The 25,406-nt window shown below is 60.2% G+C and overlaps 1 protein-coding gene across 2 annotated transcripts in view; it reads left to right on the plus strand.

Moving 5' to 3' along the window:
• Nucleotides 1-6,840: 6,840 nt before the first annotated feature.
• KCNH6 (potassium voltage-gated channel subfamily H member 6) overlaps nucleotides 6,841-25,406 on the plus strand; it is a 39,630-nt gene continuing 21,064 nt past the window's right edge. Inside the window, exons 1-3 of one of the 2 annotated variants that reach the window (XM_068919265.1) lie at nucleotides 6,841-7,005; nucleotides 11,197-11,427; nucleotides 21,821-21,976. In XM_068919265.1, the coding sequence (XP_068775366.1) occupies nucleotides 6,930-7,005; nucleotides 11,197-11,427; nucleotides 21,821-21,976 (463 nt within the window). In that variant the 5' untranslated portion in view covers nucleotides 6,841-6,929. The remainder of the gene's footprint in view (nucleotides 7,006-11,196; nucleotides 11,428-21,820; nucleotides 21,977-25,406) is intronic. The other variant, XM_068919264.1, reaches the window with a different exon arrangement.

Here is a 25,406-nt window from a genome sequence, read left to right on the forward strand (position 1 = left end):
GGGGACAGAAAAAAGAGGAGACGTCCTCCCCAAATCGCACAAATCTTCAAAGGAGAACTCTGAAAACAGGATGTTTGCCAGGCTGTCCCCCGGTCTTTCCCATTGTAAGACACCACCTATGTATGAGGCTCCCGGAGAGGATGCGAGATTCTCTCTGAAATCACAAGAATTAAAAGCAAGACCCACTCTGGAGTCCCTGTTTGCTCTGTGGCTCTGGGTCCCATTGGTCACATCGGAAACTCATGTCTCAGCGTTTCTCCGGGAGGGCTCGGAGACCTTGGAAGGAGCTGGGATCCTGGGGAGACCCCAAGACTCACTGTGGCAGGGAGCCTGGCTGTGGGGCCGGAAGGCAAACACGGCCATATCGGATGTCTTGGTGGGAAAGGGGACCAGCACTAGCCCACTGGGGGAGGAGGACTGGGAGGGGAGAACAGGCCTGGGGTGGCCAGGTGCTGGAGGGTGCTATTCCCCACGAGGAGGTGGCTGGTGGTAGGTGCAGGTCCAAACCCCCCGCGGCCCCACGCCGGCGTGTGGGCAGGCTGGAAGCGGCCAGGCCAGGTCTATTCTTAGCCAGCCAGGGGCTGGGAGCAGGCCGGGTGCACAGGGCCGCGTTCCTCGCATTCCCGCTCCCCACGGGGACAAGAAGTGCCTGGAAAAAGGCAGCCGGTGGCTTTGGCAGCACCAGGCACCCAGGGGCCGGCAGGAGGGGCCACGCCGGGCGTACCGCTGGCCTGCTGCACCACCCTCAGGCCTCGGGCAAGGTGGGGTGGCCACGTCCCCTCTGGCCTGGGGACATGGCACGGCGTAGGCTTTCCTAGAGGACAGCAGCTGCCACAGGAACTTGATGCTCCCCCAAAAGTCCCCCCCCAGGCAAGCCCAGATCCTCCCCAACCCCATGGCTCAGCTGTGATCGCCTACAAAGGGGAATAAGGCTGGCTCAGCCCAGTTGACACCCCAGTCCTCCCAGCCCAGCTCTGCCGTTGTCCCTTCCATCAGCCATCAAGCAGGGTTGTCCTGCTTTGCCCAGCGTGGCCCTGGCAGCAGGGACCCCTCGACGTTAATCCCCTGTCCACCCTAGTCCCCACTTGGACAGGTCCCAGCCTGGCTGGGGGATGCGTCGCATGGGCAGGAGCTGAGCTGAGCCCCCTGCCTGGCCCCACAGAGCCCCCAGCCCTGCACAGGCTCTCGGTCCTGGGGTGGCCCAGCAGCGACACCTCAGCCAGGCTCAGCTCCCACGCGGCAAGTCCCAAACTGCCCCTTCATCCCCTGGCCAGGCACTGCCCGTGCCCCCACACCCTGGCATGGGGGGGAAGTGGCCCCGGTCCACTCTGACGATGGGAACCATCCTCAACCCCCCTTCCCCCCCGAGCTCTTGCTCGAGCTGACGTTTTTCTCCCCTGAGGCCTTGTACGCAGCAAGGAGAAAATTGCTGCAGATTGAAAAGCAATTCAGCTTTGAAGGCTTGACAGTGGCGCGCGTTGCCAAGCCCTTGACGGCCGGCTCTCCTCTCTCCGCCAAGCCAGGGATAGTTTTCTGCCAAATAGATGAGCTGCAGGCACTGCCAGCACCCCCTCCCTGGCAGCCGCGAAGCAGGGCCACGTTCTGCCCTTCGCCGGCTGTCCCTGCAGCATCACCTTGAGTTATTGCAGCCCCGCTGGCGGCCGCCGGCTCACACCATCCATCTCGTGCGAGCGGGCGCCCGGGAAGCTCTGCTTCTCCTCCCAGTCCCTCCGCCGACTCACTCAAGGACTGCGGGTGAGTCACGAGCCCGCTCCGGGCCTCAGTTTCTCCCTCTCTGAAGCCAGGACAGGCAGGACGGAGGCAGCATCGCTCGACGCAGCACTGTGTCAGACGAGCTCAGAGTGTGTGTCTGAATGGAGCCGAATTTGTGTTTAGCTTCGCCTCTCAAATCTCTGCTTTTCATCTTCGTCACCTGCTTGGGTGCCTCATTCGAGGCCTGCAGCAGCCTCCTGAGTCCCAAAAGGGAGGCTGGGGACAGGCAGAGCCCAGATGGCAGGGAGAGAATAGGGGACAGGTTCCAGCCCAGCCAGAAGCTGAACCCCCCCCAAGACATGGGGGATGGTGACAGGAGTCCTGCCCTCCTGATGCCACTCTCTCCCCCCATGATGGATGGACTCCCTTCTCCTGAAGGACAAATTTCTCTGTGGTGTGACGGCTGCGGGGAGGCAGCCCTCTCCGCTGCGGCGGCCTGACAGCCAGCACTGCACCAGCAACAGTCCCGAGGCACCAATAACGCTCCTGGCCAAGGTGCCCCAGCCCACGGGGCTGCACCCACCAAGGGAAACGCCTCCACTCAGCATCATAGAAAGCACAGGCTCCTGAGGGTTAATTTTAGCTGCACATTTAACTGTTGGAGATGTTTTTATACTTAGCAGACAAACAGCACCATGGTGAAAGCGTAGAAAGAAAATACCACGATTTGGAGTGGTGGGACGGCCGAGAAGACACCTAAGTCGTGGATTAGACCTTCCCCTTGTAAAATCCACCTACATGTGGCCCCTCCAGGGCCACAATACTGATGCAGATTCCTCCTTCCTCTCTCCCACCCCCAGAGCATCTTCCAACTCTGGAAGAAGTGAGATTTTTCAGGGTAAAACGCAGGTATGAACAGTGCTGGCCAGATGAGACCCCTGAGCCTGGGACATCCCAGTGCAGGGTCTGAGGGCCCATCTTCTCTGCAAATGCATCTGTTCGGGGGACAGACCTGATGGTGCAAGGAGCTTTGGAGACTGCAAAAGCCCCATCTCCCGCTCTCTTCCCTGTTTGCAGTTTTGGTCTAATTGAAGAAATGCGGAGAAATGCCGTTTCCTGATTTGCAAACATTTCTCTCAGCAGGCATCAGCAGGGAGCTGCTGCGGTTGGATCCGAATGGGCACCTTTCCCTGGTGAGCCACTCATCACACACCAGCCATCCCAAATCCTCAGCCCCTTTCACAGGGCTTCAGGGCTGGGCTTCTGCTCCACTCTCCACCTGCTCCCTGGGCCACGCAGCCTTCGGTAACCCACGCTCAGGGCTCTCCTGCCCCTTGTTACCTTGTTTAGCAGCTACTGCACCTGCCTAATGTACCGCTGCATGCAGCCCCTCGCTGGGGTGGATTATAACTCCGTGCAAAGTGCAAATATTTTACTTCCTGCCATTATTATTCGGAATCCCCTGGCTCCCTTTCTGCTGTGCACGCTCCCCTCACAAACCAAACACAGCTATTATTGTACCTGGGCTTTGCACTCACAGATGGCTTTTTATGAATTTATGGTGCAGGACTGGGGTGGGGGGAGGGCACATAGGTCTCCTTTAGCCTGGAAATTGGGTGATTTCCCATTGATTGCCCAGGGTGAGGGAAAGAAAAAAGGATGGGGAGAGAAGCTAAACCTCAAAAACGCTCTCTGAGGAGGAGGAGAGGAAAAAACTGAGCAAGAGAGGAGGAGAAAGGGAGCAGAGGAAGGAGAGAGAGAGGATTACCGATCAGTTGAATTAGAGGGAGCCCTTCAGCTGCCTTGAACAGCAGGAGAATTTGCCCAGAGACCCCAATTCTTCCTATTTGGGATAAAATGTAAGCCCAGGATTAACTGCAAGCATATGCTTAAGTCCTGGTGAAGCCCAGGGAATTGAAAGAAGTCCAAAGCTCCTGAGGAGGGCTGGGAGGCAGGATGCAGACTGGTCAGCTTCATGGATGAACCAGCCTGTGTCGCAAGGGCACACTGTGGGGACTGGAAGAGCCCGGAGGAGACTGGGAGGCTGCTGGAGCTCAGTCAGTAACCCAGGAGAATATGGCAGGACTCAGCCCCACTGGCAAGGCTGCACGGGGAGGAGGTTTGGTAAGAGAGGCTCTTCCATCAGCCAGGCAGTGGGACGAGACCCACTGGCCAGAGAAGGGGGGGATGAAGTGGCCTCACTGAGGGGGACAAGCTTTCATGACTGGGTACTCCGTAGACCTCAGTCTCGTAGAGGGAATAGAGAAGTCCCCAAGGTCCCAGGCATCCCCCCCATGCTCACATCGTGGACCCAGTCACCTGCGGGGAGGGCTCTGAGCCCAGCTGAAGCCGGCACGTGCCTGTATCATCAGACATATCCTTGTCCACGTGATGTGTCCATGAACATCCAGCATTGATTTATGGGATGAGAGGAGGGCAGGAGGCCAACCTTAAATCCTGACTGCCTGGTGATTAATAATCATAATTATCATTATATTAGCCATAATAATAATAGTTTGCTTTCCCTTGCAGAATTGGTCATCCAGGAATCTCAGAGCAGTTTTACAAGGCTGAGTGACCAGCATCCCTATTTTCTACTGAAGAAATTGCGGCACAGAGCTGTCTCCCTCGAGTCACCCGGTATATCAACAAGAAAACAGAGAAGGCAGGAGCCTGGACAACGTGTCCCTCTCCCTCCCCCATGCTATTAAGCTGCATCTGTGTAATATAGAGCAAAACATCCTCCACGACTCACAGTAAATCACGGCAGAGGCAGCGTGCAAAGTGGATGGGGGGAGATAATGGGTTTTTCACCCTCTCTAACAATGGAACAAGTTTTTCTCTGCTGGGGGAAGGCTGAGTTCCAAGAGCAGCAGAGATAAAAGCAGCACCAGGGCTCCGAAATGGGCTTTCAGAGCACCTGTCTTCGCCCACCCACTTGCACTGCTGGCCCAGGGAGAGGAGGCAGCTCTGGTGGGCGCTTCTGTGGGTCGTGTGCCTTGCGGGGGGACCTGGTCCCTATGTGAATTCCAAAGGTGCACTGGAATATTAATTGAAAATCCCAGCAAAACACTCCTGTCGATGATAATGGACTATAATCCTCTTAGACCAATTTCATGCCTGAAAAATCGTGCATAACAAAACAATAATAAAAAGCCCCTCAGTGGACACTGTTCTTAGCAGTGGGGCCTGGGGGAAGAGGGCTGGCCAGAGGGGATATCTCAGGATGGAAAGGGAGCCGGTCCCTTCAGCCTGCTCCCTTGAGGGGCAGGGACATGTGGGCTCTGGACAAGTGAAACGCTAGGCTTGAACATCTGCTTGGCAGGACAGCATCGCAGTGCCCATCGGGACCCTCTGTGCCCTACAGAGCCCTGGGGACCCCATAGAGCCCCAGGGACCCATCAGGACCCTCAGTGCCCCGCAGAGTCCCCGGCACCCTGCGTGTCCCCAGGGCCTTTTGCCTCGCCGAGGGCCTCCCCATGCCAAGCCTCCCGCCGCCCCATGGGAACAAGGGGCAGCAGGGACCGGGGGATCGAGAGGCCGCGGCCCCCCCCTCGCCCCGCCCGGCCCTTCAGCACCGCGGCCAGCGGACAGCGCCCGGCGCGGGGCCGCCCCGCCCGGCCCGGCCCCGCCACCCTCCGCCCCGCACCCGCCCGGCACCCACAGCCCCGGCACCCCCCCCTCAGCCCCTCCTCCTCTCCCTGCACCCTGACACCTCCTCCGCCCCCTGCACCCTAGCACCGACCATCACCCCCTCCGCCGCCCCCCTGCAGCCTGCACCCACCATAGACCCTTCCTCTGACCCCTGCACTTCTGCATCCCGGCACCCCCCCACAACCCCCTCCTCCGCCCCCTGCGCCTCTGCACCCACCACCACCCGCTCCTCCGCTTCCCTACATCACTTTCCCCACCATCACCCCCACTTCTACCCCTGCACACTGCACACTCCGCTCCCTGCACCCCTGAGCCCCCTCCTCCACCCCCTGCACTCCTGCGCCCACCATCACCCCCTCCTCCCCCCTGCACTCCCTCCTGCCCACCCTTACAACACCCCTTGCACTCCAGCACCCCGTCTACCACCTCTGCAGCCCAGCACCCACCATCACCGCTCCTCCACCACCTCCTGCACCTTAGCTCCACCCGCACCCTCCTCCAACGGCCCCCTGAACACCCAGCAGCGCCTCCTCCGCCACCCTCAGCACTCCCACCATCACCCCCTCCTCTGCCACCCCTGCATCCCGGCACGGCCCTCCTTCAGCACCCGCTCCAGCCCCAGAGCCCCCGGCACCCCCCTCCAGCACTCCCATCAATCGCAACACCCCTCCTCCAACACCCCTTTCAACACAGCACCCCTTCCTCCAGCACTCGTGCACCCCCAGCACCCGCCTCCACCACCCCCAGTGTCCCAACTCTCCTAGCACCCCCACCGCCTGCACTCCATCACCCCCAGTATCCCAACTCTCCCATCCCCCCCCCAGTGCCCCCACTCCATCAGCCCCCGTGTCCCAACTCTTCCAGTGCCCTCACTCCATCACTCCAGTGTCCCACCTCTCCCAGCACCCCCGACGTCATCGCCCTTAGCCCCCAATCTCCTCCCTCACCCCAGGGCCCCATTTCCCCCATCACCACCTGCCCATCACCCCAAGGACACCACTTCCATCACTCCCCAGCACCCACCTCCTCCTTCCCCCCGCACTGCGCCCCGGAGCACCCAAGGCTGCGGACCCGCTGCCCCGCGGGGCCGGGCCGGGCCGGGGGCCGGGCCGGGGGGGCTGCCAGCTCCCGGCTCGCAGCTGGTGCTGGTGACAGCTCTACCCCGGAGCCTCCGGCAGAACGGGGCAGCGGTGACTAAGCACTTGGGGGATTTCTACTATTATTATTTTATTCTATTATTTTCCCCCTCTTTCAAGCGGGGCCTCCCCCACCCCCTTTCCCCCTCCCCCACTCCCTTCTTTCCATCCTCATCCTCCCCAGCCACCCCCCGCCCGGAGCCGGGCGAGGCAGGGCGGGCGGAGGGGTTCCCCCTTCCGGCCGCCGGGAGCATGGGAGCCCCGGGCCGGCTCGGCTCCAGAGCTCGGCCAGCCCCGGGGTGAGGCGGAGCGGGGCCGCGCCGAGCCGGGCCGGGCCGGGGCCGCGCCGCACCGGGCCGGGGCCGCGCTCGCCGCCGCCCCCGCGGGAAGTTTCACCGAGGCCGGGGCGAGCTCGGCGGCGCCGCGATGCCGGTGCGCCGGGGCCATGTGGCCCCCCAGAACACCTACCTGGACACGATCATCCGCAAATTTGAAGGGCAAAGTGAGTACCGCTCCCCCGCCCCGGCCCCGGCCCCCGGGGCCGGGGTCCTCGGGCTACGGGCGCCCCCAAACTCCGGGGGACAGCGGGGGACAGCGGGGGGACGGGCGGGCGGGCAGCGCGGGGACGGGCGCACAGGTGTCCCCCACGCAGGGGACGGGAAAATGAAGGCGCCTCTGTGACCTCCCAGGGGCAGAGGGGTGGGCGACAGCCAGGCAGTGCCCCCGCGGGTATTTATAGACAGGGCGCTAGAAGGGACAAGCTGTCCCTGCCTCTCGGATCCCCCTCCAGCCCTGCCAGGGGCTCGAGTCCTGGCTGAGACACCCCAGCCCCCGGCAGACCCCCGTCCCCGGGGCTGGCAGAGGGTCCCCGGGGGCGGCAGGGACCGGGGAAGTCCCAGGCTGGCGAGCGCTGGGTGGGAGACGGGTGTATGCCAGCGCAGACGGGCTCTCTGCCTATTTGCCTTCAACTCCGCGCTGCTTCGAGGCAGCCGTCCCTGGTGAAATGTTGCCATTTGCTGTTGCTCGGAGTAATCCCTTTATATGAATTTTTTGGCTGGTTTTAGTGTCAAATATAGCAAAGAGTTCGAGCGCATCGGGGAGCTCTGGGGTTTGCGTGCGACTGGTTGGGGGCTGCGGGGAGGAGGCGGCTCTGGTTCAGCTTGTGCTTTCGCAGCACCCCGATGGCATTGGATCATCCCCATGCAGCTGGGGACACACGAAGGGGAGTGGGGGGCCGGGGTCCCCCCAATCAGCCATGCCCGGGGGTCTGCCTGGGGGAGGCTGGGGTAGAGGGGGATAGGGCTGCACGTGCCCCCCAAGCGCTTTGGCTCCCCGTGGTTTATCCCCGAGTTTGCCGAGTGGGCAAACGTCCCCGGTGCTCCCGCCCCTGCCGGATCTGTGCTGCCTGGTCTGGCAGTGAGTGACGTGACCCCGGGAACGGGAAGTGAGAAAAACTGTCCCTGGTTCCTATCAGTCCCTGCTGGGAAGCGGCGTCTGGGGAGCAGCGGGGGCACACGGCGAAGCGTGCCAGCCAGGAAGCAGCCAGGCCCCACTCGTCCCTGCCAGCTCCCTCCCCGCGCCCTGTCGGCCATGATAGACACTAGCCAGGCGGCTGCCCGCCAGCCCTGCCGAAATGTCCCCCTGACTCCCCCGCAGCAGCCTCACGACCTAACAGGTGCTCAGAGACACCAGGCCAGGCTGGCGTCCCCAGGGATTGCATCGCTGTCACGGCCAAAGTCTGCTCCCGCCCCTGTTTGCGGATGCTTTCACCTCTCTGCAGCTCCCATGGGTGCAACTGGATCCCAGCAAGTCCCCCTAGGAACCAGAGAGACCCCAGCCCAACGCTTTCCTCCTGGTGCTTCTTGCTCCCAGGCTGTCAGGTGGCCCCAGCCTGGCTGCTCCCCCACTCTGGACCTTGAACACTGAGTGAGGGGTGGCAAGTCTGCAAGGGAGGTCGGTGCAGAAAACAAAGTCAGGGTAAAAATACCTACAAGGAGTTCTGGCTCTCCAGCTCGTTCCCCTCATGGCCTTGGTCACATCACTTAGGCTCAGTGTAGCTGGCTCCGGAGCGGTGTAAATGCAGTAAATACTGTCCTGCCCCATCCCTCTCTGGTCCAGCCCACTGGGGCTGGCAGTGCCAGACGAAACTTCCGTTGCAGATAGTAAAGGCACCCCAGAAACAGGGCTTTGGCGGGAGGGCATCTCTTCCGCACGCTATCTTCCAGCTGGCAAACAGATTTGGACAAAGTAAAACCAGCAGAGGAGGGAATTTTGGAAACATCTGAACATAGTGTTCTGTCCTGTTTCACTGTCTCTCTTCATTTGGGAAAGACCGTTTCCGTCCTGCATGGCAAAGGGAACAGCAAGGTGCGAGGGAGAAGGGAGTCCTCCAGTGAAGAGCCACCCAAAAGCCGCTTCAGGGCGGGCTGAAAGGTGTTTGGTTTGGTCCACTAGAGCGTGGCCATTTCTCCCTTGTTTCCACCTACTTTGAATTTATTTCTCTGACATTTCTGTTCAGGCACCAAAAAGCCATTCCCTGCGTAGCCTTGCATCACACACCTTAGCATCGCCTCTCCAGAGGGCTTCTGCCTCCCTCACTCTGTGGTGCAGAGGCCCTGGGAGTACTGGTTTTACTGGGAGGACATCTTCCAGGGCTGAAAGCCACTAGCCACTCAGGAGACAGCATTAGGGAGAGTCCCACCACATGCCAGGGAGGGGGATCCCCCCTGCCCCTGCTGGGGTCCCACCAGTCTGTGCTGTGGCCGGGGGTGCCCTGGCCTAAGGCCCACTGAGATCTGCGAGAGGTTTCTCCAGCACTTCAGCGAACCTGACGCTTGGCTTTGGCACGTTCCCCGGCGAGGCTGGAAGAGCGCGCGAGCAGGGGAACTGGCACAAACATGCTGCAGATGCCATTCCTGGGTAATCCAGGAGATTAATTGGGGTCTGTGCTAGGAGGCAGCTTCCAAATGGACCTTCTGCAGCTTTGACCTGCCTCTGGCTCCAGCCCAGAGCAGATGCCCAACCATGGGAGAAGAGCTGCGGGGGTGGCCGTCCCAGGCAGCGGGTGCTGCTTCTGCCCTGTCTTGGTGTCCACAGCCCCTCTCCCCAGCTGCCTGCGCTGCTGCCCTTTGGGGCAGTCAGGCACCATGCTCTGCAAATTGCTAGATTATATTAAAGACAGGAGATGAGGTGCATGCTCCAATCCCAATCCCATCCACTCGAGCTGCCCTGGAAATAGAGCAGCAAGGCCTTTCTCTGCGGAGCCACAGGCTGCACACGGTGGTCTTTCCCCATGTCCTCGGCCTCTGCTCCACATGGAGAAAGGGAGCCCACCATGGGGCAGCTTGGCCATGGGCACGCAGCTTCCCACTGAATAGCCCCAGCAAAACCTGCCCAAGTGATAATCATCTCCAGGGTCTGGAGCAAGCCCAGGATTCCCTATTCTAATCAAAAAAGCATGGCCTGAGCTCTGGGGCCAAGCTGAGTCCTTGGCCACTGAGCCATGGCATGGGAAACTTCTAAAATAGCCAGTGATGGGTAAAAGTGCCAGGAAAGAAAGGATCCGGGCAGGCAAGAAGGACTAGACCCCTGCCTCTGTCTGGAGGTGGAAGGTCTTAGCCACAAGGCCCTGGGTCACAAGGGAAGGAAAGGGTCTGTCCCTCAAACGTGGATCTGCTTCAGTGGTTCACCTGAGCCACCCCGCTGGGAGAAGACAACCAGAGCAGAGCCCGGGAGCAAGAGCTTCCAAAGCCATCATCCCCAGCGCATGCAACAGGGCCGGGGCACTGCTGCCTGCCTCAGTTTCCCCTTTTGTCACTTTTCCGCTTACATGTGCACATGTGCCACCAAGCCCAGCAGGGTCCTGAGTTTGGCTTTGGCCCCAAGGCACAATTATCCTATAAAGCATTAGAAGGAGGATCATTAGTCTGATGAGTTTTAGCCTGTCTTCCCATGCAAACCAAGAACCACGCTATCTGTTCCTCTTACCTCTTGCCTGCTTTCAGTCAAATTTGTCCAAGGGTGGGAAGTCTCCAGGATAACTGAGGTCCCTGATAAGTCTCCTGAGAAAAGGAAACAGACTGTAGCTAGTCCCTCCCCGAGAAGTGCTGTTCTGGGAAGGTCTACAGGTGACTTCCCACATATTAAACAGCAGTGAATCCACACCAGCAAGCAGGTGCCTAGATCCCTCCTGGCTCTCAACACTTGCCCCTTCCACATCCCCAGGCTGGTCAGCCGTGAGACGTCAGCCCCTGCTACCCCATTGTGGCCCTTCTTGGGGCTCACATGGCACCTAGAGAATGGGGCTATCTACACAGGGAGGACCTTCTCATGCGTTTCTCCTCTCCGGTTACTGATTCACATGAAATTATAAGAATTTGCTACCTCTAAAACTGCTACTGCCTCATCATTCCTGGCTGGAGCGAGCTCCTTGGTGGGAAGGACCCTACTTGGGCAGCTCTCCAAGATGGGGAGCAGAGGCTGGTACTCAAATCATCACCAAGATCATGCCCCTGGCAAGCTGTGACATCCTCCACGGTTTCCTACCACGGGTCACACTGCTGAGGCAGCCCACCCGCCTCCACTGGGGCTGCCCCACTGCTCCCAGAACCGCACAGCTGGTGTTCCCCGGCATCACCCTGTCCCCATGGGTTCCCAGCTCCTCCTAAGCCTCTGCTCTGCTGCGTCCCCGCAGACCGCAAGTTCCTCATCGCCAATGCCCAGATGGAGAACTGCGCCATCATCTACTGCAATGATGGCTTCTGCGAGATGTTCGGCTACTCCCGGGTGGAGGTGATGCAGCGGCCGTGCACCTGTGACTTCCTCACCGGGCCTGACACCACCAAGAACTCCATTGCGCAGCTCACCCAGGCCTTGCTGGGCTCCGAGGAGTGCAAGCTGGAGATCCTTTACTACCGCAAAGACAGTAAGAGCCGTGTCTCGGTGCGCTCGCAGCAGCCAGTTGGCAACGGGGCTGCTCGGAGCAGGGCTTGCTGGCAGGAAGCCGCAGTCTGTGTGGCAGCTCTGTGCGGTGTCACCCCTTTGGGTGTTCGCCAGAGGGGAAGCTGCCACTGGATGGGGAGATGATGCCACCGCTGTGTTGTGATTTCGCCCTAGGTGCTGGGGTTTGGCCAGAGGGTGGTGGGAGCAGGGTCAACCCTTGGAGGCTCCCACCTGGATAGACCGTCTCTGCGTTGACCTGGGCACTGGGTACGTCAGGACCTTGAGCAATGGAAAGGGCTGCTGGACTATTTGGGAACTGGCCCATTCATGAGCCCTTGGCTCACAGGCCAAGTGATGGCCCCTAGTGCCCTCTCCACACAGCATGTAGCTGGCTTGTTCACAGAGTCCATAAGTGGTGAGTGAGGCTTACATAGGAGGTCTGCGGGGGAGAGGAGGTTCAGACGCGGGTCTCTTAGTTGCGCTCCAAGATGGGCCGCAGCCCAGGTCCACCACTCACCCAACTGGGGAGGCGTCACCAAGCAGCTGAGAGCTACTGCCTCGATTTCAAGGGGACAAATCAGGCTAGTGGCAAGCCCGTAGTGATGAGCAAGCCAGGTCTGCCCAGTGCCAGGCTCCTCATGTGGTGGATTAGGCCCTCCCATATGAACTGAAAACCAGTTTGAGGCTCTCCATGTTCAGCCTGGGCATTTTGGCCCTGGCCAGGCAGCAGTGCAGCTGCCGGCAGCCGAGCTGCATTTTCATCAAGCAGGATATGGCTTGTGCGTGCCCAGATGGAATTATGTTAAGATGAAAATGAAGCTTTGATGGAAAATACTAGTGATTAGTTCTAATACTGCAGGAAGTTAAATAAATATTTAGTGCCTGATGCTGCAAAACAGCAGCATCCAGGGCTCCCACCAGAGCCAGAGGTGGGGGGAATTCAGAAGATCAGGCACTTACTAGAGGAAAAAAAAAACCAAAACATTTGTTTACTTTCAACCTGCGAAGCCTTCTCGTTGCTTTAGATCCTATTGACCGGGGGCTTGGCTTGAGGGTCGGGCTGCACCCTGCTGTAGGCAGCTCAGCGGGATGAAAAGATGGAAGAAAAATAATTGCAAATGAAGGGAGAGAAAAGGCAGCAGTCCTGGCTCCCAGCCCGGGACCCTATCTCCCAGGCTGGGACCCAGGTGTCCTGGCCTCCCTCCCGGCACCCTATCTCCTGGGCTGGCATCCAGGTGCCGGTCTATCTGCCCAGGGCCTTATCGCTGGGCAACACCCCCTCGTGTTAACCCAGATCCCCTCTCCCCACGCTCAGCCTGGCCGGACCCGGCTCGTTGGCAGGGTCCAGCCGCTCGCGAGCCTGATGTGCCTCATGCCTTCATCTCCTTGACTGCTCCCCATTGCCCACCCTGCTGCCGAGGGACCTGGTCGTGGATTTCCCAGGCGGAGTCCTCCCCAGAGGAGGCCCGCAGGGGCTCGCGACCACGCTGGGCTCTGCACTGGGTGGCAGCAGGTCCCATGCCAGGGCTGCCCCGTTCCTGCCTAGCCGCAGTGTCACCACATCTCCCACCAGCAATGGGGACGGTTTATAGTGCTCTGCTGCAGCCTGGACTGGGCAATCCAGCACTCAACGAGTGAGCGGACATAACAGCCAGGACACGTTGCCATCCCTTGGCCACTTGATCTTTAAGAGCTGCTGGATGGGGCCCAGCGTCCGCGGGAAGGCATGAGAAGAGGGCACATGCTGTACCCCCCGCTCCCAGCCAGGATGAGCCTCTTTAGAGGGACGGCGCGTGGCCGTGGCAAGGACAGCGTGTGCAGCACGCGTGGGTGCATGCACAAGTGGGCTTGTGGGACCCTGATCCGGAGAGGCCCATCCTGCAAGGTGCTGAGCTCAGCCAACTCAGCCATGCGGTGCACCGGATCCCGCTCCCCCTTGCACGGGATCGCACAAATCGCAATCAGTCGTGGCAAGAGGGGCCAAGAGGCAGGGCTTGGGCCTCATCCATCCGTCTGCTCCCGTCCAGGCTTCCCTCGCTTTGTGGCGAAGGCAGGAGCTGGGTTTACGCTGCCGTTTCCCTGGGGAGATCCTGCTCCAGACACTGCTTCTGCACCCAGCCCTTGGCACCTGGGATGGCGGCGCAGGAGGATGCAGGCAGAGGGAGAACTCGGTCTCTGTCTGCATTGTTGGTGGCTTTGGGGCCACTGGGACGGTCCCAGCCCCCAGGCCAGCGAGAGCTGCAGGGATGCCATCTCCCAAAGGCGCTGGGACCTGCGTCCTCATCCGTCCTTGGACAGCACCAGTTCCTGGAGCGCAGGATGCTCGTTCCTCCACTTGGAGCCTTGTTCTTCCCCTAGGCCATGGGAAAAGCTCAGCACAGCTTTGAGCTGCTTTCTTCTCTTTTTTTATTAAAAAAAGAAAAAAAAAAAGCCTAGAAGAAAGCCCTTCATGTCTATTTTTAAAACCTAGCCCCACTAGCAAAATGCTTTCCAATTGTATCCCCACAGCACTCAGCCTGTGACTGCTCAGCCCATTATAAATGGGTCTTATCGGCAAAGAAAAGGCCTTCGCATTATAGGGAGCTGCTGCTTAATTAGACCACGGAGGCTCCAAACCCGCCTGTCCTCCTTTTCATAACGGCGTCACCAATCTCCAGGCTCGACCTGCTGTTTATTACTGCGGTATTCCCGGCTCTGCAGCGTGCATGGTTGTTTCCTCGCTTTTGTGGTATGCCAGAGACAAAATTATACCACGAACCTGCCTGCCGGAGCCCCCCAGCTGCTTAGAACGAAGTCGAGCTGGGCCAAGCTCTCCTCCTCCGGGAGCTGGCAGAGGCAGGAACGAACAGGAGCGCCGGTGGGAAGGGGGCACCCGTGGGTGGCTCTGCCAGGGTGCAGGCAGGTTCATGCACAGGGTGTCCCACCAGGGCTGTTGCTCAGGGGATGGCGTGTCCCCAGGGAGAGCATCCTTGCGAGAGCTGGCAAAGGTCACGCGGCTGAGAGCGGCCACGGTCCGGACCTGGACACCAGGGTCCCTGGTCCCTGGTCCCCTCCTGTACCCCTTGGCTGGCAATGATTTGGGTCTGCCCATCACTGCTGGCACCGCTTGCGCCCCTGCCATGGCTTGGGTACTGCACGGCTTGCAGAGGGGGGCGATGAGCCAAATTGTAGCCCAGGGACCTGCGGAAACCTCCTACAGACTGCAGAGACCGAGTCGCGCCTGGGGCAACTCCAGGGTGCCGTTTATCCCATTCAAAAGCCTTCTGCTCGGTCAGGTGAACGTGCCCAAGACTGCGTTGTCACCAGCACGCCGCTAACAATAAAAAAGAGCCAAAGGTGCTTTCCTCCGACGGAGACCTGGCTGGGGAGATGCAGCCAGAGAGGAGAGAGGGTCCCGCTGCATGTCCCAGCCCCAGGGCGATGCTCTGCCACGGTCCCGCTCCCAGCAGGGCCGGTCCTTCCACGTCCACTGGGTGCGTGACTCCCCCTGGCCACCCGAGGAGCCCAAACTGGGCCAAGAAACAAGCCAAAACGGGGCCAATAAACAAGGCCCTGATAGGGGAATAGACGGGAAAGGCTCAGCTCCCCCTCCCTGCTGCAGCAGCCCTGCAAAAGCCTTGGAAAGAGGCTAGAGCCCAGCTGCAGCTCATTTGGGCTTTAATCCACCCCTTTCAAAGCCAGGAGATCAGTCAAAAGTTAATTTCCTTACAAGATGCTTGACAGCTGGGCCTGCAAGGGCCTGGGTGCCGGAGCCAGGAGGTTAATTACGGGCTCCAGCACTTGAGCCAGCTCCTGCTGCAGCAAGGAGCCACCATGGCCACCAGCCTGGGGACACCCATGAGTCCCAGCCCTGGGTAGCTGCCCCCAAGGCGCTTCTCTTTGTGGGTCCTCAGGGAGGAGAAGCCCCCGGGTGAGGTAAGCCCTCTCCAGGCAGCCCATGGGGCAGGCACGGAGGGGACCAGCCAGGTTGAGCACCAGGTGCTGCATCCAGGGTGGGGTTTGCCCCCAAAGCAGGGACGTGAAGCCAGTGTCCCCTCAGTAGCTAAGATGATGATGTCTTTCCAGGAGCTCCTCCATCCTCAGGTTTGGGCTACAAACCCCAAGAGGAAGAAGCTGGCACCCACCCCGGGGCACCTCTACTTTCTGATGTGCCTCGTGGTGCCAGCACGTGTCCCTCTCCGTGGCCAGGAGCGCTGTCAGCGAGAGCCCCCCGTGCCTCCCGAGGGTGGCCGGCGGCCACGGGTGGCCCACGCCGAGCCGCTGGCACGGCCTGAGCGGCAGCAGCTGGCAGTGCCTGTACAGCGCTTTGCTTCTAATCTGCATGAATTTGATGCTTATGAATAGGAGAGGGGAGAGCCTGGTCCCGAGACAGCTGGAGCCACAGGCAGCTGCTGTGGCAGCCTCCCGCCAGCTGGCCTCTCCTGTCCCACCAGCCACCCGCTCCGGCCCCCTTCCCCGGGCAGAGCCCTCGGCTCGTCCTCACTGGAGCAGAAACAGTTTGTGTGCCTGCCCTGGGGTTGTGGATTAGGGCCTGGGATCAGCCCGGCAAACTCGTTACACTGGTGCCTTAATCCAGGATTCCCCCACCCCCCACCCCGGGGGCTCAGGAAGGAGGGGGGAAGGTTGCAGAATGCCTGGGGGCCCTGGCGGAGCCAAGAGGGGTCCCACGGGGCACCATGTCCCCAGGCACGTCCCTCCACCCCCAGCCTGAGACACATCCCCGGCGCATACCTCTGTCCCCAGCCCCAGGCACATCCCTCCACCCCCAGCCCAGGGGAGATGGCTTGGACAGGGACAGCTTCGTCCAAGGGACGAGTGTGGTCCAGAGCCGGCCAGCAGAGCCCAGGAGCTCGCCGTGTTAGCTCGTATTATTTCCAGCTTTCTGAAAGCACCAAATTTTGGAGCCTTGGGAGTGGAGAATAGCAGCCGTGGGATGGCTGAGACAGCGCAGGACTGTGCCAGCCTCCCTGGTGGCACGGGAGTCATAGCCAGATGACAAACCCCCAAACCCAAGCTTTATCCATCTGCTTTTATAAAAACATGAGGGTTTTAAGCCAAGCCAGGGCAGTTTGATTTGTTTTGAAGGGTCGGGCTTGACAGAGCTGGGCTGTGACCTCGGGAAGGGGACACCGTGGCCTGGCTCCAGATCGGGACTTATAAACATCGCCGTCTCGCAATAACAAACGCTGCTCCGGTTGCGGAGATCCCACGCTGCGGAGCCGTTTCCCTCGTCGACCCCGCCGCCGTCCACTGCAAGGGCTGCGCTCCCGCCTTGGCCCCGTACCGGGAGCCACCGGCCCCGCTGTGGCCCCGGTCGGTGGGGACAGCCTGGCCCGGGGGTAAAGCAGGGCTGCAGGAGACACGTTTCTGGTGCCGGGGTGGGGGAAAGTCAGCCCCTTCCAGCCGAGCTGGGGGAAGGCAGCCGACGGCAAGGCCACTTCCATCCTCTGCAGCTCCTCGGCCGCTCTGCGCTTGGACCAGATGTCCCACGAGGTGAGGGACAAGCCCAGAGCATCTTTGGTGGCCCATGGGGACACTCATGAAGGAGGGTCTTTCCTGAAAGTCCTGCCTGGGCACAGACCCCTGTTCCCACCCTGTCCCCCTCCTGCTGGCAGCTGGGTCCCTAGGAGGAGCTGGCTCCCTGTGACACCGGGATGCAGCCCCCGGGGACAGCCGGATGCCCCCAGGAAACACTCCAGTTGCTGCAGCCTTTGCTGCCCGGCCCGGCGCTAAGCTGCGCTAATGCCTGCGGGGATTTAGCGTGGGAAGGGCCGACGCACGTGGCGCGCGCCATTGCCTTGCCGTCACGGCCTCGGTGGCTTTTGGGCAGCCTTCGGCTTGAGCCAGGACCCGTCTCAGGTTCCCGGAGACCGCGGCACCATGTCGGGGCTCGTCTCAAGCCATCGCAAAACATCCCGGTCCTGCTCCTCGATTTCTCAGCCCTTAAAAAATAGCAAAACGCTTCTCCCTCGAGATGCACCACGGGCTCGGTTTTTGGAGCGCAGGGCCCAAATTCCTGTGGTTGGTCACCACCTCGAGCAGCCCCGGGATGACAACAGCCCTGGGAAACGCACGCTGTGGCACTGAGCGCCATTCCCCGTGGCATCACGTCCCTGTCGCGGGTGGAAACGCATCTCCTGCAGCCTCCAAGAATCCCGTTTCCTTCTCGCAGCCACGTGGCCTCATCAGCTCTTTGTTATCCTCCGATCGCCTAATACTCCCTGCTTTTTCCCCTCCTCTATTGTTTCCAAGTGATGAGCTCTCGGCTAAGGGCAGAAATTCCTGATATTAGTCACTCCGCACAGGGCTAAGATCCATCCCATCTCCGTTACTTAATAAGGTCATTTGAATGGTTTGGGGGGGTTGCTGCAAGGAACGTTTCTGCCGGTTTCGTGTCACAGCGGATTTCAGTCTCTCCACGCTCAGCTCGGGCGCGAGAAAAGGCTCCGTCACGGCTTGCCCGGGGCTCGCGATGGTTTGCAGAGGCGGGAGATACGTTTACGGGAAGGCGACCGCCCTGGCACTGGATTTGCGGGTGGGAGCCACGAGGGTTTGATTTAGGACCTCGGCGGCTCTCCGGGTTCCTCTCCTGAATTTCTAGCGCTCGCTAACGCTTATTCCAGGCGGGAGCAATCCCACGACTCGGCCTTCCTGCGCGTCTCCTTGGACGTGCCGCTGCCAAGACAGCCCCGGGGCTCAGCTCCTGCGGCGACCAGCTCGTCCGAGGGAAACGCCGTGCGCGAGGGGCTACGCGTGCCCCCTCGGCTCCCGCCTTAGGGGCGAGGAGGAGCGCGGCGTTCCCAGGCTTGGGGCTGCTAGCGACCCGGCGCCGTCCCCGTCCCCTCCGTGCCCTTGGCAGCCCCTCGCCTCCGCTCCGTTATATAATACCGCCGTAGATTTAGCCACTCTGCCATGAGACCCTGCAGATTAAATCTCCTGGCTGGGGGAGGGAAGGACTCGATAAGAGCTCCCGGGGCAGATTAATAGCTTGCTTTTTTTTTTTTTTAATATTCATAACAATACTGGTGTGTGTCCTGCTCTCGGAAACCCCCGTGTCCTGTTGATTAGTTTAATACCAATGATACCGACAAATGCATTAACCACTCCAGCGGCTGGTCAGGATGAGGGCTGGGGAGGGCAGGGCCTCCGACAATGACATTTTTAATGTTATTAAGTGCTCGCTTTTATCAAGGTCGGAGGACAAGATGGGTTGGATGTCCACAAACATCCCCGGCCAGTCCCAGCTGCTGTTCCTCGGGAAGCTATAGGGTGACCTGGCACTTGCTGACACCTTAGGGACAACCCGGCTGCGAGGATGCTGAAAGCTGCTGTTGGGAAGGGAAAATAAATCACAGGAGACACAAGCGGAGGCATTATCTCATCCTGGTCTCACCAGTGTGTGAGGCAAGAGGAAGAGGGAGCCCCGGCCGCTGCTGCCTGCGCGCAAGTACAAGGTGTGAATTAATCCCTGCAGCAGCTCCACGGGCTCCTCTGGGTCCCCACCGCCCCGGAGGTGCTGTCACCATCGCGTCCCTTTGCTTCCCAGAGCAGCCGGGACCCTGCCCCGTCCCCAGGCCCTAACAGAGGGCACTCGCTGCCACGGCACAAGCGACCCCGTCGCGGCCCGCAGAGCTGCAGCAGATGCCTTTTCTGTCCTGCCGTGTCCCCTTTGCGCCCCCCCCCTGCTCTGCAGGGCCCCGTTTTGCCCCAGATCGCAGCCCCGCAGCGGGGAAGAAGCGAAGACCAAGTGTAGGCAGGTTGCAAATGCCCCTAGGGCTCCTCCAAGAGATCATTTGGTGGCTGGATAAAATTAGATGGATGGAGACAGATTAGCTGAACAGCTGAAGGGAAGAGACAGACAGATGGATGGGGACGGTCGATCGAGGAATGAGGAAGGGAGCGGAGGGACGAGGCCCGGCCGGGTGGGGGGGGTCTCTCCTGGGGCTGGTTCGGCCCCCCTGGGCCAAGCAGCGCAGCAGCTCCTGGGCACAGGACGCCCAGTTGGGGACGGAGGGGAAGGGCAGGGAGGTTGCCAATACCCAAATATTTGCAGTTGTCCAAAGACCCCCCCGCCAAGTCCTCGTGGACCGGCCGTGGCCTTGGGTCACGTTTGAGGGAGCATCAGCGCTCTGCCTTTGCGAGGTGCCGGGACGCGCGGGTCAGCATCCGCCTGGGGCGGAGCGGGACGATGGCCGCGGGAGCCCGCAGCTCCGAGGAGTCCCTCGCTGGGCACCCTTGTTTCCGTCCCCGCGCGCGGATGACGTCCCGTCGGGCAGGGAGCAGACGAGTTCACGCCTTGTCCTTCTCACTCCTGGAGCGGAGAGCACGAGCAAAGCCGTCTGCGGGTTCATCCGGGAGAGCAGGGGTCCGTCCCCAGCTGGGAGCCCGGCCGCAGCAGGACAACCCCTGGGGTGGCCGGGCTGCGACGGAGCAGTTTTCAGGACATCCACCCAGCTCCCCCAGGGCAGACCCCAGACCTTCAGGGGCCCCAACCTCCCCCCGGTGCAAGATCGAGCCAGGCAGCTGCTGACTCCCAGCACAGCCCCAACCCTCCCAGCTGCTCCTTATAGCCCTCCAGCTGGGCTGCAACCGGGCCCAGTTTTGGGCTGGCGAGTGCTGGCCCTGGCGTTAACCCTTCCCATGCCACACGTCCCGCCGGCATCCGGCCTCCCATCCCTGCTGCCTGCGCGCGCAGCGGCTTGGCAGCACAACGGGACGGGTTCGGGGGTTGTCTCCTCCCTCTTTGGAAGCCCGGGGTGTTAGGTAGGGGATAAATGCGTCTCATGGGGGCTCTGGCTGTGAAACAGGGGTTATTTCCAGCTCCCGTGGCAATCGTGACTTCTCTTTGGGGTCCACACAGCCAGTCCCGCGTCCAAATCCCAGCAAATTCATGGAAGGAAGGTAAATCTGTTGGACTTTGGTAGATGGTGAGACCCCCACCTCTAGCTCTGCCTGTCCCCAAAGCCCCCCCCCCAAGAAGCTGCAAACCCGGGACGACATGCACAACTCTTCCTGGTTGCACGAAGCAGCCGCAGGCCCCTCTGCCTCGCTCCCAGCAGGGCGTTTCATCTCCCGTTTTGTGTCCCGAGCTCGGAGGTGGAAAGGGGGAAAGGAAGGAGAAAAAAACAAGTCACGAAGGAGGGGAGAGGGCCCGATGCGATGCCAGGGGACGGGGCGCGAGGTGCTTCGGCGAGCCGCCGCCGGGGAAGGAGGAGAAAGGGGCTCACGTCTTTCCCTTCCCAGCAGCTCCCGGTGTGCCCAGGCTTCCCTTCAAAATGGCCTTATCTGCTGAAAATCCCCGCTCGCCTCCTCCCCGCCTCATGCTTTTAAGTGGATTTCCTCTCCGTGCGGTGAACAACGATGAAATAAAGAAAAAGCAAGAAATAATCCCGGCTGCCTGGCCCTTTAAACGGATTTAACCGTATCCATTTCTTTCCCGTTCTTTTTTTTGTGTGTGTGTGTGCATGCGTGCGCGCGCCCGGCTGACGTCACGGCAGATTTTGAAGTTGCCCGACGCCGGCCATCTGCTCCTGATTACGGGGAGGCCCCTGAGCTCTTTAAAATTGTGCGCGGAGAGGCCGGCATCGCCCCCTGATGTCCTAATCCCCCCCCGCCCCGACCCACCACCACCTCCTCCCTCTGCGAAGGGGTGTAGAGAGGGGTAAGGGAGATAAAGGATCCTGGCCGGGCAAAAATCACGGTGGAAAGGGGCCGCTTTGCTTTGCCCGAGCTCCGGTTTGGTCTGCTCTCCTCCGGCGCCTCGCACGCTTCCCCTCCGTCCCGCCGAGATCTGGGCAGCCTTGCGGGCTGAAAGGGCTTCGATGTCCTCAAACGATTCCCAAAAATGGGAAGGGGAAAGGGCCGGTGCTCCTGGGGGTGGGTGGTGGCCGACGTCTCAACGATGCCAAAGCCTTTCGGTACCCGGTGCCGGGCTAGATGTTGGTATGCGGTTGCCCGCCGCTGGCGCCTGGGGCAGAAGGCAGCCGAAACCAGCCCCCCAAACCCGCCTCGCGGTGGCATGGCAATTAGCTTGATTACAAACGGCACGCATAATGAGGTTACACCGCTACCTGGGAACTTTCCGAGCTCTTAATTACCCATTCTTTAATTGCTAGGCTGAAATACATTAATAGAAATAACTGTCCTAGGGGGGCCGGCGGGGGGAAAGTCAAGATGCAATCTGTGTTAGCGCTCTTGCAGAGAGACAAACTTTTCCAAGGGCTCAGACTATCCTAAGCCTCCATTCCCACAGTCAGGAGTTGCAGCCGAATGCTTAATAAAAAAATACCTTTGCCCCAAAGCAGGGTGCTGCAAAGAGGGGGTCGGCAGGCAGAGCCCCGGGCGGCCCCCTGAGCCCTGTCTCTGCTCTGTGGCAGCCTCGTGTTTCCGGTGCCTGGTGGACGTGGTCCCGGTGAAGAACGAGGAAGGCGTCGTCATCATGTTCATCCTGAACTTCGAGGACCTGGCGCAGCTCGTGGCCAAGAGCGCCGGCCGGAGCCTGCACCGGCGGCTGTCGCAGAGCTGGCACTCGGGTGAGTGTCGCCGGCGCCCACGTGGGGACAGCGGGGGACGGAGGGAGGGCAGCGCTGGCCTTGGCGGTATCCTCGGGACAGTCTGTGCGGGAGGCGGCGCGAGGCAAGGAACGGGCTGAGCCCCGCGGCAGTCCCGGCCGGGATACAGGGCTCGCGGCCCCTCCGTGCCGGGACGGCACGACGGTCCCTCCAGGGTCGTCGGCTGCCCAGGAGCCGACGTTTGCCATTCTGCAAAGCCGTAGCTCCGCAAGCCAGTTAATCCCGTGTAATCCGGTGCTGAAGCCACAAGGTCTGGCCCTGGCACCCTCTTCAGCTGGCACGGCCCCGGAGCCAGAGCATCCCGATCAGCAAGCTGATCCGGCTCAAAAGCAACTGGGCAAAAAAAGGGCTTTTGAGCCTCGCTGCCTGTGCAAGGGATGCAGCGGTGTCACCCCAGCAGGGACGGAAGGGGGAGATGCTGCCTGCGAGCCGGGGGCTCGGCCGCCGGGCTTCCTCTGCCCCCGGCACGTCTCCTGTCCCCGTGCCACCAGACCGAGGCAGAGGTGCATGCACGCACCTCCGCACGCCGCTCCCGTTGGTATTTAACACCAGGAGGGGTTTCTCAGCGATGCCGGAAACACCGCAGCACGCAGTGGGTCTCTCCTCCCCGGACTGGTGGCCGCGGTCGGGGTGACGGGGCTGCCCTGAACCCGCTGCCCGGCTGCCCGGCTCCCCCGCGCCTGCTGCGGGTCGCTCCCCATTCGGGATGCTCCGGGGCTGGGGGATGCAAGGGGTCACTGCTGGGCAGGGTTAGGCAGCGGTGGGTGCTCGGGGGCAACGGGGTGACAGCACCCTTAGCCCAGGAGGGGTCCTTGTTCAGCAGTGAAAGGAAGCTATCGCGCTTCGCCGTGGCCTTGCTGACTATTAGCCTCAGCTCTGCCTGGAGCTGGAAGGGTTTACAGGGGCCTTCGGAGGCAGGGAAAATTCAAATTCCCATTTTAGGGAAGGTTGAAGCATAGGGAGAGCCATGATGAGGTTCTTAAAGGTATTCAAATGCTAAAAGATGCATTCGACACACTGCAGCGTGTTAGACCTGGCCCTGGAAGGAGAGTCACAGTTTCTAAATACTGTCTTGCTATCTGCTCCTCTCTGCTAGGCATCTTATATTTTTATGTAGGTGAATGTTCTTACATGTATCTTAACGCAAACAGTATGCCTGGCGATGCGTTTCGCTATGCATTGCAGTGTCACCCGCCGTGCTTCGAGTGGGGCTGAAATACATGGACCAAAGTTAATGCAGTGGGACCAGTCCAGGTCTGTCCCCGCCGTGCTGCTGCGTGCGGGGAGGCACAGCAGGGCCGGGGCCGCGACGTGGGATGGACGGGCAAAGCAGCGGCCTTCTGCCGGCAGCAAGCGCTGCCCGGCGCGGCTGCACAGGGCTTATTGGTGCTACCTGTTGGATCGGTACTTCAGTATGAGTTTTAAGTGCATTCACCCGCGGTGCCTATTTGTACGCCAGAGCCGTTGGTGTGTTTGCGTACGTGGCTGTGTGTACCAGTGGAGACGGTGTGTGTGATTAATCATTTTGCATGTCATTATGCCAGATGTACGCACACAGGACTTATGGACATATACGTGTGTAGGTACATCTTACTTGTGCATGTGTTCCCAATGGCTATGAAGCAGTGAGGTTTCTCACTTTGGTGTGTTAATATAATATCAGTTAACCTCTGCTTTAACACAAGTCTGAATGGACTGCGAAGTACATCCTAAATACCACCGACGCTGCTGGCTCACAGCCTCTTCAGCTATCAATATGTCTTGACATATTACGCGTTTGTATCCTATCTCAAATAGTCTGAGATGTGCGTTTGGCTACAGACGGTGCCCGCACAGGAACGGCACTTATTGATTTCCTGCACACTGAATATTATATTGCATACCCCAAGGAGGCTTGCTCAGGTTTCAAAGCCAAGCCCTGGAGAGCGAGGAAATGCCAGAGCTGCCTGTGCAATCTCAGATCAGTCTCTTGTGCATAGGGTTTCTGACTGAGTCTTTAATTACATGGCCACAGGCGGCTCTTTGGCCGGTCCCTGGCTCGTGCAGGGCGCGGGGAAAGTCGGCTGCTTGCTTCTTCCGTCTGCAAGCTTGGCCCCGATCTCAGCCCAGGCAGATGAGGAAGCGAGCTCGGGTTGTCCCGGCCAAGGTAGCAATCTGCAGGAGCTGGGCCAGGAGCTGTCTCCTCTCTCACCAGCTGTGCAGAGAGTCGGGAGCCTACCGTAGCTTTTCGGTTATGTATCAAGGCTAAGTGAAGGGAGGCAAATCCTGCCAAAAATGAACAGCTCCTCAATACGCTGCTCTCTCATAGAGAAAATGATGCATTGCTGGAGATTGTGTAGCTTCCCCCACATCCAGGGATCTTTTCCCTGTGCCATCAAGAGGTGTTATTGCTAACAGAGGACCAAGACATAAGGAAAGTCAGCCAAAGTATCACCTAACGTTGGATTGAGGCCACTTAATTGTTCATGTAGGGTGAAGCTGAACTAATCAAACTCTTGTCACTGCGAGGGGTTTCTCTCCCTGGCTCCTGGCCCTGCATGTCTTGCACCTGCAGGACTCCGCTGAGCCAGCTCTGCTCGCTAACCCAGCAGAAGACCAGCCCCTCAGTTTTGCCTGAGGACGTTTTTTGCCCAGTTAGTGCGTACAGCTGGCCCTGCTGAGAGCCAAATGGATGCCAGAGCTGGCCCAGGACAGGAGCAGGAGGCTCAAAGGGGAGGAGACAGCAGGGGAGCGTGTGCTGCTGCTCGAGCTAGTGGAAACCCTGTTGTAGCAGGAGGCTGTTGCCTCCTCAGTTGGTCAGCCCTACAAGCGGATGAGAGATTTTGTCACTGGGGGTCATGACCACCAGGGACCTGGAGTCTTGCTCTCGGCACTGGTGGGGAGTATGCCTTAGCAGATATGGATTTCTGATGGTTCCTCTTCAAATCTGACCCCTTCTCTCCGTCCTTCCTCACTCCCATCTCCCCCCAGCCCAAACTCCTCTCTCTGTGTCCTGCTTGCCTTAGTCGATCTCACCTCCAGCTTCTCCACTGGAATAAGGCAAAGCCACGTTGCACTCGGCCACCTCTGCTTGAACTAGCCCTCTAGCCCCCTTGGACGGTCACTGGTCCTTGGAGCTTCTCCCTCCTCTTCCCACCCAGCCACTGCTCCTCCTTCCAGCCCCATGGTCCTTACCCAGTTTTGATGTCCACTTCACGCAGTTGCCCCATACTCCTGGCTCCCACTTTGCCCCTTGCTCTCAGACCTGCTCTGCGTCCTCCTCTCCAAGATCTCTTACCACCCTTAGCCCAGGCACTTCCCTCGCCTTTGGTCGCCGGGGCTCTGGTGAGGTGGCCTCCTCATCGTCCGGGGTGGCAGCAAGGGCACTGCCACCCATAACCTTCGTTCCCCC

This window comes from Struthio camelus, chromosome 25, assembly GCF_040807025.1.
Source record: "Struthio camelus isolate bStrCam1 chromosome 25, bStrCam1.hap1, whole genome shotgun sequence".
In the NCBI taxonomy this organism is placed as follows: Eukaryota; Metazoa; Chordata; class Aves; order Struthioniformes; family Struthionidae; genus Struthio; species Struthio camelus.